The 13,033-nt window shown below is 36.1% G+C and overlaps 1 protein-coding gene across 2 annotated transcripts in view; it reads left to right on the top strand.

Annotated features, from left to right (window-relative positions):
* Positions 1-13,033, top strand: part of TBC1D19 (TBC1 domain family member 19) — a 154,284-nt gene that overhangs the window by 99,265 nt on the left and 41,986 nt on the right. For both annotated transcript variants that reach the window (XM_033421626.2, XM_004266216.4), the window contains 2 exons: positions 790-864; positions 4,148-4,210. In XM_033421626.2, the coding sequence (XP_033277517.1) occupies positions 790-864; positions 4,148-4,210 (138 nt within the window). The remainder of the gene's footprint in view (positions 1-789; positions 865-4,147; positions 4,211-13,033) is intronic.

Below are 13,033 nucleotides of genomic sequence, written 5' to 3'. Positions count from 1 at the left end.
GTGGAGCATAGGCTCTAGGCACTCGGGCTTCAGTAGTTGTGGCACGTGGGCTCAGTTGCTCCGCGGCATGTGGGATCTTCCTGGACCAGGGCTCGAACCCATGTCCCCTGCATTGGCAGGCGGATTCTTAACCACTGCACCACCAGGGAAGTCCTGCATTTGCTATTAAATTACAGTTAATCAGTTTAGCAAACATTGATTAAATACCCACCAGGTAGCAGATTTTATCCTAAGGGATGGGATTAGGTATATTTATTGATCATCTACTATTGGCCAGGCATGGAGACTGTAGTAGTGAATAAAAAAAAGTCCTGGGAACTTCCCTGGTGGGGCAGTGGTTAGGAATCGGACTGCCAATGCAGAGGACACAGGCTCAAGCCCTGGTCCGGGAAGATCCCACATGCTGCGGAGCAACTGAGTCCACGCACCACAGCTACTGAGTCTGTGCTCTAGAGCCCGCGAGCCACAACTACTGAAGCCCATGCGCCTAGAGCCCATGCTCCACAACAAAAGAAGCCACCGCAACGAGAAACCTGTGAAGCCACCGCAATGAGAAGCCCATGCACCACAACGAAGAGTAGCCCCTGATGGCCGCAACTAGAGAAAGACGGCACACAGCAACAAAGACCCAATGCAGCCAAAAATAAATTAAAAAAAAAAAGTCCTTATCCTCTTAGTGTTTATAATACTATTAATGATCATTATTTATTAAAGGCATTATTTATTTGAGGCTGACTTTAAAATGTGATTGACTTTTAATGTTTTTGTTTGTTTAACTTTTAAATCTAGGATATCTTGTATTATGAGCAGCTTAAGACTAATGTGATACAACATGACCTTTTGGTGGACAGTTTAATTTATAAAGTAAGTAAAAGTATACATAGTTTTTCCATTTCATTGATATCATTAAGCAATTATTGAGTCTTCAACATGTAGGGACTGCACTATGCATGATGATACATATTAAACTTGAAAAATAATTTTAAGTGATCATTATACTTACAAAGTTAAGTTTGACCTTCAGAATTTGCAGTTTCTATTCAATGTTATCCTCCTTCCCGTTGAAACTGTCCTCATAATCCTTTCCTGACCCTCCCATTTATTGATTAAGAGAATGATAAGCATTTCCTGTCCTTATAAATTCAAGTTTTCCACACAAACTACATAAAAAGAAACTAAAAGGAAAATGAGATTATGGATTTTTTTATCTTATTTGTCTCACAGTCTTTAGGGCCTGCTTATTTATTTTATTATTTTGAAGTCATGTTTTATTTTTAATTTCTTTTAGTTTCTAGACATATAGTTAAGCACGTCTCAAGTTTTATGATAAGGATTCATTGAGTTTTTGTTTCCAGGCATCTGATATTGAGACGAGATGCAGATGCTGAAAACGTGGTATAGGATATGACTGATTCTGGATTAATGATTGGGTTGTTTAAAAGACTTGGATTTTAGATTTAGAACTTGTAAGATAGAGGAGACGGGCATATTATTCCAGATCTCAGAAACAGGGGAGAGAAGAACCTAAAAATTTGTGTGGGTAAAACATAACTAAAGTTAATTATAACAATGACTACTAGCATTTAATGATTGCTTACTATGTGCCATACATTGTTCCAAACTCTTTACATAGATTGTCATCTGATCCTGTTAGCTACCTTGGGTGGTAGATACCAGCATTTGGGCTGTAAATGATAAATGCATTTTTTCCTGGAAAAAACTTGCATTCTGCAAAATCATGCTTAAAAATAAGAGCTTATAGGAAAAATAGCACTTTTGTAACTAAAGTGCTAACAGAAACAATAATTGGGAGATGAATTGGACAACTCAGGCAGGCTGCTCCTGCAGGAGTTATTAAAAATGTACAAAAATAATAAAGTGTAAATGCTAAAGTAATGCAGATGGAAGTGGTGCACAGCACCACTGGGGCTGCTTTTCAGGTGGGCACAAGAGGAAGTGCAGAAGCTAAGAGATATGCAAGGCTGGGGGTGTGCCTCTCTGGAGAGGGGGCCCCCGTGCAATCATTCATTTTCCATTCTCTTGAAATACAGTTATAAGGGCTCATGCCTGTGGAAGACTTTGTCCTTTCCTGCTGAAGGTTATAATTCTACTTCTGCTGTTCTGGCTTTCCTTTTTTAAAGAAAAATTGCATATGAACGAACACAATTTTCATGTTATACTGCCATCATTCCCTTACTCACCAGCCACATATTGATACATGTGTTGTAGCAAAACAGGAAGTACTATCATTTTACCATTTTACAGATGAGGGAACTGAGGTAAAGAAAGAGTAAAGAAATTTGTTTAAATTCATATATTAAATAGCAAAGCCAAGATTTGAATCTAGGTAATCTGACTTCACAACCGTACCTTTAACCACTGTGCTCTACAGAGAGAAAAGATGAGGAAATTTAAGAGGATGCAGTCTTTTGATGAAAAGTCTTGACTCTCACAGAAGTTTTTACATAGATTTGGATCACAGGTACTACTATTAACTTTGAGGTCAAATGATTGTGCTCAGGGGATTATTTTAACAACAGCCTAAGAGATCTTTTGGGCTTTAAGACCTTCAGTCTCCTTTCTGTTCAAATGAGAGAAGACTCAACAAGAGAAGTTGTTCAAAAAATCCAAGAGTGCTAGCATGAGAGTTCTCTTTGCTGCCAACATGAATTTCAGTTAGAATCAGTAAAAAACAAATCTGTCATGAGAAAGAGGTAAACAGTTTGTGTCTGAAGAATTGAATATAAGTTCTGCTAGAATCAATCCTGACTGTCCACAACATGAGTGTTTTTAGGAAGATATCTGTCTCTGGTTGTTTCTGACTTGTATTAGTTGAGTTCTGCTGATCTTATTGGAACAACTCCAAACATTATTAAAGTCAGCCCTTGAGGAAATGAGCATTTTTAAATTATTTGAAGTTTCATTACAAGTCCCTTTGGCAAAGGCTCATTTTTAATTTAACTGAAAGTAAAGTAGAATTATTTTAGTGATTAAAGAAATTAATGAAACAAGGCAATGCTTATATACAGAACACCATCAAACCCTCCCTAAGCTAAAATATCTAATGGTTCTCTCTGGACTGTGTTTTTTTCCCACAAACTTGCCTTGAATCCACACCATCTACAGTTTTCCACCACTTGCTACGATGGACAGTTGACCTGTCAGTTTATATCAGTGTTTCTCAACCTTTTCTTCATTATTATCCCTAAAGAGAAAATTTTCTCTAATATAAAAAAATTAAATACCAAAGAATAAGATTTTGGTGGGTAAGGATAAGCTTTGGAGGTCCACAAACCATTGTACTATGTAAAAGTTTTTGATCCCCAGGAACGAAGTCTCACTCCTTAGAGGCAATATCATCCTCGTTGAGATTGCATGGTCTCTGCCTCTGCCCACGTTGTGACTTAGACTGGCTCCTTTCTTTCCTCTTAGTCTGCGTCTTTCAGTTTTCCCAAGCGTAGCACACATTCACTACCTCCAGAGTCATCCACAGCTCATTTCATCCTCCTGTAATTGCTGCTTTGATCAATAGTCTGATTGAATTTTGTAGGTTGAGCAATATTATCATAGATTCCTGCAATATTTCTTTGTAACTGTTCCGATATTTCTACTATGTATGTTTTCTTGCTGGTGAGATTGAAGATAAACATTGTCTAGTTTGTTTGTTTGTTTGCTAGCAAGCAATGACTTGCAAGTGAAAAATCACAAAAACATGAAAGATTTTTGGTATTTTGAGGGAATGGCAAGAATGTGGGTCTGAATAGTGGAAGATGAGATTGGAACAGTAATTTGAGGCCAGATTGCTATGGTTGCTTTTGGATGTTGTGATTGCATCTCCTTTTCTAATTTTAAGACACCTAAATATTAGATTTAAAGGAGATAAAATTGAAATAAATAATAAAGAATTACTAATGGAACCAGAAAGACTGTGAACAATTTGTAGTCAAATAATGTGTCACTTATATTAGTCAAGTAAATTTATAAGTTTACCTGTGATAATTCTAGTGATAAACTCTAATTGAGAAGTTTATAATCATACATAAAAATAAAATCATTGCAGTATTATTTCTAGATGTTGCCTTTATGTCTTAGTACTATAGACATATTCATTTAGGTTCTCTTCAGTGCTCTCTACTTTTAATTATAGGATGTGAAATTGACAGCAAGCAATGATGATTATTATTTTGTATTTGAAGATTACTTATATCAGGTAAGTTGAAAAATTAAAATATGTAATGTTCTTGTTTTAAGTTCTCTAACTCAGGATACTTTAGAAGATATCTCTTTTGTTAACTGAATCTTCCTGAAATCCACTATGTTTATTTTTTATCTAATTAAATGTTCTAAGTTTGGGATAAGGTTAATTTTTGTTCTTACATGGGACTAGGTAGGAGAATAAGAGCTACATATCTGCTCCAACCAGGAGAGGTATATGCACAGTTTTTTTTTTTTTATACATGTATCAACTCTTTTTTACATTCTATTCCCATATAGGTCATTTCAGAGTATGAGTAGAGTTCTCTGTGCTGTACAGTAGGTTCTTATTAGTTATCTGTATATATATATAGTAGTGTATATATATCAATCCCAATCTCCTAATTTATCCCTCCCCCCCCGTAACCATAAGTTTGTTTTCTACATCTGTGACTCTATTTCTGTTTTGTAAATAGGTTCATTTGTACCTTTTTTTTTAGATTCCACATATAAGCAATATCATATGATATTTGTCTTTGTCTGACTGACTTCACTCAGTATGACAACCTCTAGGTCCATCCATGTTGCTGCAAATGGCATTATTTCATTCTTTTTTTACGGCTGAGTAATACTCCATTGTATATATGTACCACATCTTCTTTATCCTTTCCTCCGTCAATGGACATTTAGGTTGCTTCCAAGTCCTGGCTGTTGTAAATAGTGCTGCAATGAACATTGGGGTATGTGTATCTTTTCGAATTATGGTTTTCTCCAGATATATGCCCAGGAGTGGGATTGCTGGATCATATGGTAACCTATTTTTAGTTTCTTAAGGAACCTCCATACTGTTCTCCATAGTGGCTGTACCAATTTACATTCCCACCACAGTGTAGGAGGGTCTCCTTTTCTCTACACCCTCTCCAGCATTTATTGTGTGTAGAGTTTTTGATTAGGCATGGATTCTTAAATTGAATGTCCAGTTCATATTTCAGTCATCCCAAGACATTCAGAGAAAGCATTTTACATGATAGTTTTCTATTAAAGGCCTTGAATAAATAATTAAATGTTTTGAAATCAGTTTGAAGCATTGTGATTACTCTTTGATCATTTCATGTGCTGATATTGTGTGTGTTTGGATTTACCTAGGTCTTTTTCATATCTACTAAAATAGAAACATCTTACCACAAATAGGAAATATGAAATTTATGTAGAATTGCTTAAGTAATACTTTTTTTAAAGATCACACACACATGGATAGATAGATAGAAGATTAATAATTTGATTTTGAGTGAATGTCAACATGTGTCATGGAGAAAATATCTAGATTCCACATGACAATTTCTGCTTCATTAAATGTAAATCAGTCCCAGCTGTCTGGATTAGCAGATTTCTAATTGGTAATAGTGGTGGTAGTTGTGCGTCTGTTTAAGAAAAGAGTTAAATAAGATTCTCTCAAGAAGGTTTAATTAATCATATATTCCAAGAACTAAATTCCAACGATTTTATAAAATTTATTTATAAAGCTAACATTTGAAATAACCCTGGAAACAATTTTAATGAAGTTTCAGTGATTTTAAATGTGCCATTAATTTTTTTAATTTTAAAAAACAGTAAAGATTTAAAATCCCATTCTTCAACATAATTAAAAGTTGGAAAATACAAAAATCTAAAAGTTTATTTACTTATCTAGCTAGTATGTAGCCTGGTACCTAATTCTTAGTACTCAGTAAAATTTTGAATGTACAGTAAAGTTAATGCTTCATTTATATATTAATGTTTGTTTCCATACTTAAGAAATATTGAGTGGAAATGATTAGTTTTGGTATTGTATCATAAGGAGGTCCACAGAACCATCCCTAGCAGAAAAATCAAAATCAGTGAAAATTATTTAAAAAACAAAAATATTTAAAGTATCTGGGGCTTCCCTGGTGGCGCAGTGGTTGAGAGTCCACCTGACGATGCAGCGGACATGGGTTCGTGCCCTGGTCCGGGAAGATCCCACATGCCACGGAGCGGCTAGGCCCGTGAGCCATGGCCGCTGAGCCTGCGCATCCGGAGCCTGTGCTCTGCAACGGGAGAGGCCACAACAGTGAGAGGCCCGTGTACCGCAAAAAAAAAAAAAAAAAAAAAAAATCTGGAATCTGTGTTAAGGTCATACATGAAGACAGCAACAACAACAACAAAAAAACCCAAAAAACATTTATTCAAGAAAAGCTACTAAATCTCAGAACAGTCTGTAGCACTTGAGTCGTGATGCACTCTCTCCCTCCCCTCACCCCCAGATCATCATGATGGAAGCTTCAATTCAGCTGAGTGTGGCCAGGAAGATGGGGTTCCGTTTCCCTATAACTTCTAGTCAAGGGCTGCAGTATCTCTATATGAGGGTCAGGTAACCAGTATTTCTCACACTCCTCAGCTCTGTGTTGCAGATGCTAAATTCCAGAAGAATGCAGCCAAGAAGTCAGGGACTCCCTGCCTTCAACTCATAGGGCAGACCTCTGTGGAGAGCAGGTTTGAGTAACCTCCGTATTTATTTTCTGTAGTGTCTGTACCAACTTGCATTCCCGCCAACAGTGCACTAGGGTTCCCCCTTTTCTCTGTACCCTCCCCAATACTTGTCTTTCTTTGTCTTGTCTTTTTGATGATAGCCATTTTAACAGGCCTGAGGTGATAACATATTGTGGTTTTGATTTGCATTTCCCTGATGATTATTGATGTTGACTACCTTTTTATGTACCTGTTGGCCATTTGTATGTCTTCTTTGGAAAACTTCTATTCAGTTCCTCTGCCCATTTTTTTAATTGGGTTTTTTTTGTTTTTTTGCTATTGCGTTGTAAGAATTCTTAATATATTTTGGATATTAACCCCTTATCAGATATATGATTTGGAAATATTTTCTCCCATCCTCCTATCCTTTTCATTTTGTTGTTTACTTCTTTTGCTTTACAGAAGCTTTTTAGTTTGATGTAGTCCCACTTATTTATTTTGCTTTTGTTGCTTGTGGTTTTACTGTCATATCTAGAAAATCTCTGTGAAGTCAAGGAGCTTTTTTTCTGTGTTTTTTTCTAGGATTTTTATGGTACAGGTCTTACATTTAAGTCTTAAATCCATTTCACGTTCATTTTTGTGAGTGGGGTAAGATACGAGTCTAATTTCATTCTTCTGCATGTGGTTATCCAGTTTTCCCAACCCTATTTATTATTGAAGATACTATCCTTTCTCCATTGAGTATTCGTGGCTCCCTTGTCAAATATTACTTGACTATTTATGTGTGGTTTATTTCTGGGCTCTTGATTCTATTCCGTTGGCTTGTGTGTCTATTTTTATGCCAGTGCTATACTATTTTGATTACTATAGCTTTGTAGCATAGCTTGAAATCAGGAAGTATGATGCTTTGTTATTCTTTCTTGAGATTGTTTTGGCTACTCAGGTTCTCTTGTGGCTCTGTACAAATTTTAGGATTGTTTTTCTATTTCTGTGAAAAAAATGCCATTGGAATTTAAATAGGGATTGCATTGAATCTATAGATGCCTTTGGGTAGTATGGACATTTTAACAATGCTAATTCTTCGGATCCATGAACATGGGATATTGTTCCATTTGTGTCTTCTTCAGTTTCTTTCATCAAAGTCTTGTACTTTTCAGTGTACAGATCTTTCACCTCCTTGGTTAAACTTATTCCTTAGTATTTTATTGGTTTTGATACTATAGTGAATGGAATTATTTATTTCTTTTTCAGATGTTTTGCTGTTAGTGTATAGAAACACAGCTGTTTTCTGTATGTTGATTTTGTATCCTGCAACTTTACTGAATTCACTGTTTAGTTCTAGCAGATTTTTGGTGGAATCCTTAGGATTTTCTACATATAAGGTTATATCATTTGCAAATAAAGATAATTTTATTTCTCTCTTTCCTGTTTGGATGCCTTCTTTTCTTTGTCTTGCCTGATTGCTCAGAGTGGTCTTGTAAAAACACCAATCAATTCATGTTACTTGTGAGATTAAAACCAAAAAGACCAAAATCCTTCATGAAGCCTACATGACGCTGTGTACACTGGTCCACCTCTTCAGCCTCATTGTTCACCTCTGCCCTGACACTCTGGCACAGTGTATTCCAACCACTCTGATCTTTTAGTCCTCAAGTTCACTATACTTCTTTCTACCTCAGGGCCATGAGACCTGCAATTCCTTTGATGTAAAAGACTGTTACCCTCCCCTCTTCCTCTAATAAATTCCTATTTTTCCTTCAGCTCTCAGCTAAAATATCACTTACTCACAAATACCTTCCCTGACCCACTTCCTGCTTCCCAACACAAACACACAAAGTCATGGCCATCTAAAGTATGCTTTTAAAGTCCTATGTAGTATTTTTCATACTTTTTATTTATAGTACTTTTTATAGCTTATTTGATTATTTTATAATTTCTCCCCCATAAATGTTTAGTATTATGACAGTAAACAAGAATACATAAATTATAATATCAACCAAAGGCCAATAATCATATGATTTATAGTGTGTTGACTATTCTACTTCAGTGTGTGGGTAGAAAAAGTGTAAATTTGACGATTTCATCCCCTTTGGTGACTGGAAAGAAGAGGATTGTCAATTTTAAGTTACAACTACAAAGGCTTTTTGGTGGTAGTAAAAGAGATTTGCCAGGCAACATATCTGCCTCATTTGATGAACAGGGTCAGTAAGGATATCATTTTAAATGAGAGTAGTAACAATTTCTCCAAATAGTGCCAGAATTAGCCCTTGAGGATATACTCATCTTTGTGTACCCCATAAACTTGGAAAACTTATAAGTGACTAAGTCTGAAAAACAGAACCATTTATAAACAATGGATGCATTCTCTGAGAAAAAGCAGATTGATCATCAGTAAACATTCTCTGAGAAAAAGCAGGTTGATCATCAGTAAATATTTATTGATTCTTATATGTAAATGATACCACCTTTGATGGGCTTATTACATTCTAGCTAGGGAGGCAAAAATGTTTTGAAATTGTTTTAAAGTGTTTATGTACAGCATTGGATATTAAGTTAATTAATATCACAGATAGTAAGTACTGTAGGAGTGTGCTTTAACAATTATTTTCCATTTTTATCATATTTTAGTCCAAATTGTATTATTTTTAGATTTCACATAATTTTTTCAGTCGTACATCTCCTGGCCTCTGCTACTCTTAGTACTTTGTAAAGCTGTAATGTGGATCTTTATCCTTATAACATAAATAAAAGGATAATTATAACATGTAAGTTCTGTCTTTGGGAATTATGCAGAATTAAATTTTCCTCATGTGGATACTTTCCATGATCATACCTTTTAAATAACTAATTTTACAATTAGTCTGACTTATCAGAGGGAAGTTCATTTTAAGTAATAAAAATTATAATTGTATGTATTGGAAACAATATTATCAGAAATTGAGTTCTGATTTTTCTCTGGGAAAAGAATTTTATCCCTATACGTGTGTGCACGCACACTTGTATGTGTATGTATGTATAAGAAAGAAGAAAGGCTTTTCTTGTCACTAATTATAGGCTTTCCTTTGGCAGAGCTGCCTAGCAACATAACTGCTCTATGGGAAAATTGTTGATTGTAATGGAGTGAACTTAATGTTCCTGGCATGCTCTGTGTCATAATCAATTTATTGGGTTTTGTGACTAGGCTACAAAATTAGACAGCACGTGGCATTGCTGTGTCCATATATAGACGAGAAAACCTCCAGTAATCCCTCCTGAAGGAAGATCTGGGCCAATGCTACAAGCATACACAGGCACTCTTCTGAGTGACTCATGTTAGTTACCTAAATTTTATAAGCAACAACACTGAGCATTACAGAAATAATGTTTTGAGTTATAAGTCAACTTTTTTGTATTCCGAAGTTTAGTTTTTATTTTGCATGAAATTCTTAAAAATACTTCATTGTGCTGAAAGTTTTAAATTATATCAGAGTTTTAAAATGTGTTCAAACAGAAGATAACCCTTATTCCATGGAAGTATATTGGGTAGTTTGACAATAACATTTTCAGGTTCTAGTACTTAATAGCATCATGACAATCTATAAAAGTTAACTTATTGTCCAAAGTATATAAAATATTTATAGGGAAGAATGTTTATATAGTAAAGAGAAGACACGGGAATTAATCTTTCTGTTGGGTGACAAATTCTCTACCATACGCTTGGCTTATCTAGCATATGCTTAGTAGGAATACTGACATATTAGAATATGCCATAGTTATACATATTTTAATGCCATTGAATGGTGTTCAAGAAAGGCCCAGGTGCAATCAGATATCCTTTATTCATGTCAAGTTATTGAGTGTCTGTTCTGATACAGGCACTGTGTAAGGTGCTGCATGTTTATTAAGCTCACATTTTAGTGAAAAATGAGGTAAAGGCAAATACATAGTTATAATTTGATAAATGCTCTGATAGACGTTTATGCAATGTTGCATGCAAATACAATTAAAGGAGAAATAAATTCTGGGAGTAGTTCAGCTTAGCGGTGGCTTCAGAATAGAAATGTTATCTGAAATGTCTGGTTCTTTTTCCTTTAATTTAAAAATTTTTAAATTTTTTTATCGAAGTATGGTTGATATACAATAGTATATTATTTTCAGGTGTACAACATAGTGATTTGACATTTATATACATTACAAATTGATCACCGTGATAAGTCTAGTAACCATCTGTCACCATACAGTTATTCCAGTTATTATTGACTGTATTCCCTGCGCTGTACATTATATTCTCATGACTCCTTTGTTTTATAACTGGAAGTTTGTACTTCTTAATCCTCTTCACCTATTTCACTCAACCCCCCACCCACCTCCCCTCTGGCTACCGTCAATTTGTTCTCTGTGTCTATGAATCTATTTCTGTTTTATTTTGTTTGTCTGTTTGTGGTTATTTTTTTTTAAGATTCCACTTATAAATGAAATCATGGTATTTGTCTTTCTCTGAGGAAATGTCTGGTTCTTAAAGGCAAGGAATTAGGAGACTGAGAAAAACAAAAATAAACATGAGCCATGTGCATACGGTGATTAGTGAAGAGAGATTAGCTTTTCATGGCAGTGAACAACTCTGGCAATTCAGGCTAACCTTAATGAGCACTTGCTATAGAGCAAGGTCTGTGTGAACAGAGAGAACAAATGTGAAAGACATGTCAATACCATGACCTATCATTATAATCACTTCCTCTTGAATACATGTTCAACTCCCTCACGCTTCTCCCAATTTCTAGTAGTAATTGACTGACAAAACCTTAATCCTGGTTAAGTACAACTCTCCACCAATTCTGTGGCTGCAGTGTACATTTGAAAGTAGCTGGAAGTAGCTGGAGAAAAACATGCAATCATGATGACTGGTTTGATTTAAATTCATGACCTTTAACCTCAAGAGAGTCCTCACTTCTGCTTGGCATTTCTACTTCATTTCCCTGGTCCAATCATTCATCTATTCCCCTAGAGGACTTCTCATACCTCCTCTCTCTTCAGATCTCCACCTCTTCTCTCTCAGGTAATGACTTTGAGTCCTGTTTCTGAAAAAAATAAAAGTTCTGAGAACCGCCCTCCACCACACGTATTCCACCTACCTGCCTCTGCACCCATATATTCAGCTTTCCCTTCCTCTTATTATGGATAAACTGCCCGTGCATTTATTTATAACAAAGCCAGTCCCTGCATTTGGACACTGAAACTCATCTTCCCTCGGTACTCAAAGGCAGTGCAATTGTTAGTTTTTCCATCATCAATTTTCCCATTTCTATTGGATCACTCCTCTTAGTATACAACTGCATGGTTATTTCTCTCAATCTGAAAAACAAAGCAAAATAAAGTGAAACAAAAATCTTTCTTGATCCCTTATCCCTTCCAGCTACTGCCCCATTCCCCTGTTCCCTTATTTGGCAAAACTTCTTTTAAAAAAATCTGCAGATATTGTTTCTAAGTCCTATCCTCCTATTCTCTCTTGAACCTTCCTTAATCAGTCTTTTTTTGCCCAACTGTCCTACTGAAGATACGAGTGATTTCATATTGCTGGTCATTTCCCAGTTTTCACCTTACTTTATCTGTTTGGTCACTCAATCATGCCTTCTCTTTGATTCTCTTTCTTCACTTGGCTTCTAGGATATCATGCTTTCTGGTTCCCTTCTATCTTACTGGCTGGCATTCTCATTCACCTTTGCTGCTTTCTCTTCATCTCCCTGTCATACCCTGGAGTAACTCCAAGGATAAGTCCTTGGACCTCTTTTTTTCCCCCATCTTTGCCATTGGTGATCTCATATATTCTCCTGACTTTAAGTACCATCCGTACACTGACAACTTCCAAATTTTTATTTATCTTTAATTTATATTTGTCTTTTGGGGCTTTCTGGACCTCTCCCTTCAACCCTAGGCTTATTTGTCTGGTCCTGGTGACCTGTTCCAAAATCTTATTATCCCAGGCTCATTTCCTGACCACTTTTAGGTTCCTAATTAAAATACACATCAGGGCTTCCCTGGTGGCGCAGTGGTTGAGAGTCCACCTGCCGATGCAGGCGACACGGGTTCGTGCCCTGGTCCAGGAAGATCCCACATGCCGCGGAGTGGCTGGGCCCGTGAGCCATGGCCGCTGAGCCTGCGCGTCCGGAGCCTGTGCTCCGCAACGGGAGAGGCCACAGCAGTGAGAGGCCCGCGTACCGCAAAAAATAAACTATTGTTCGTCTGTATAGTGGATTATTCTGCAGCATTAAAAAATGTGTGTAGAAAATACTTACTTTATAATTTTTTTTTACAGATTTATTTACTTTATTTTTAAAATTTTGGCTGTGTTAGGTCTTCATTGCTGCACGTGGGC

The sequence above is a fragment of the Orcinus orca genome, chromosome 4 (genome assembly GCF_937001465.1).
Source record: "Orcinus orca chromosome 4, mOrcOrc1.1, whole genome shotgun sequence".
NCBI lineage: Eukaryota > Metazoa > Chordata > Mammalia > Artiodactyla > Delphinidae > Orcinus > Orcinus orca.
The sequence above is the reverse complement of the archived record's forward strand: the minus strand, read 5'-3'. Positions and strand labels throughout refer to the sequence as shown.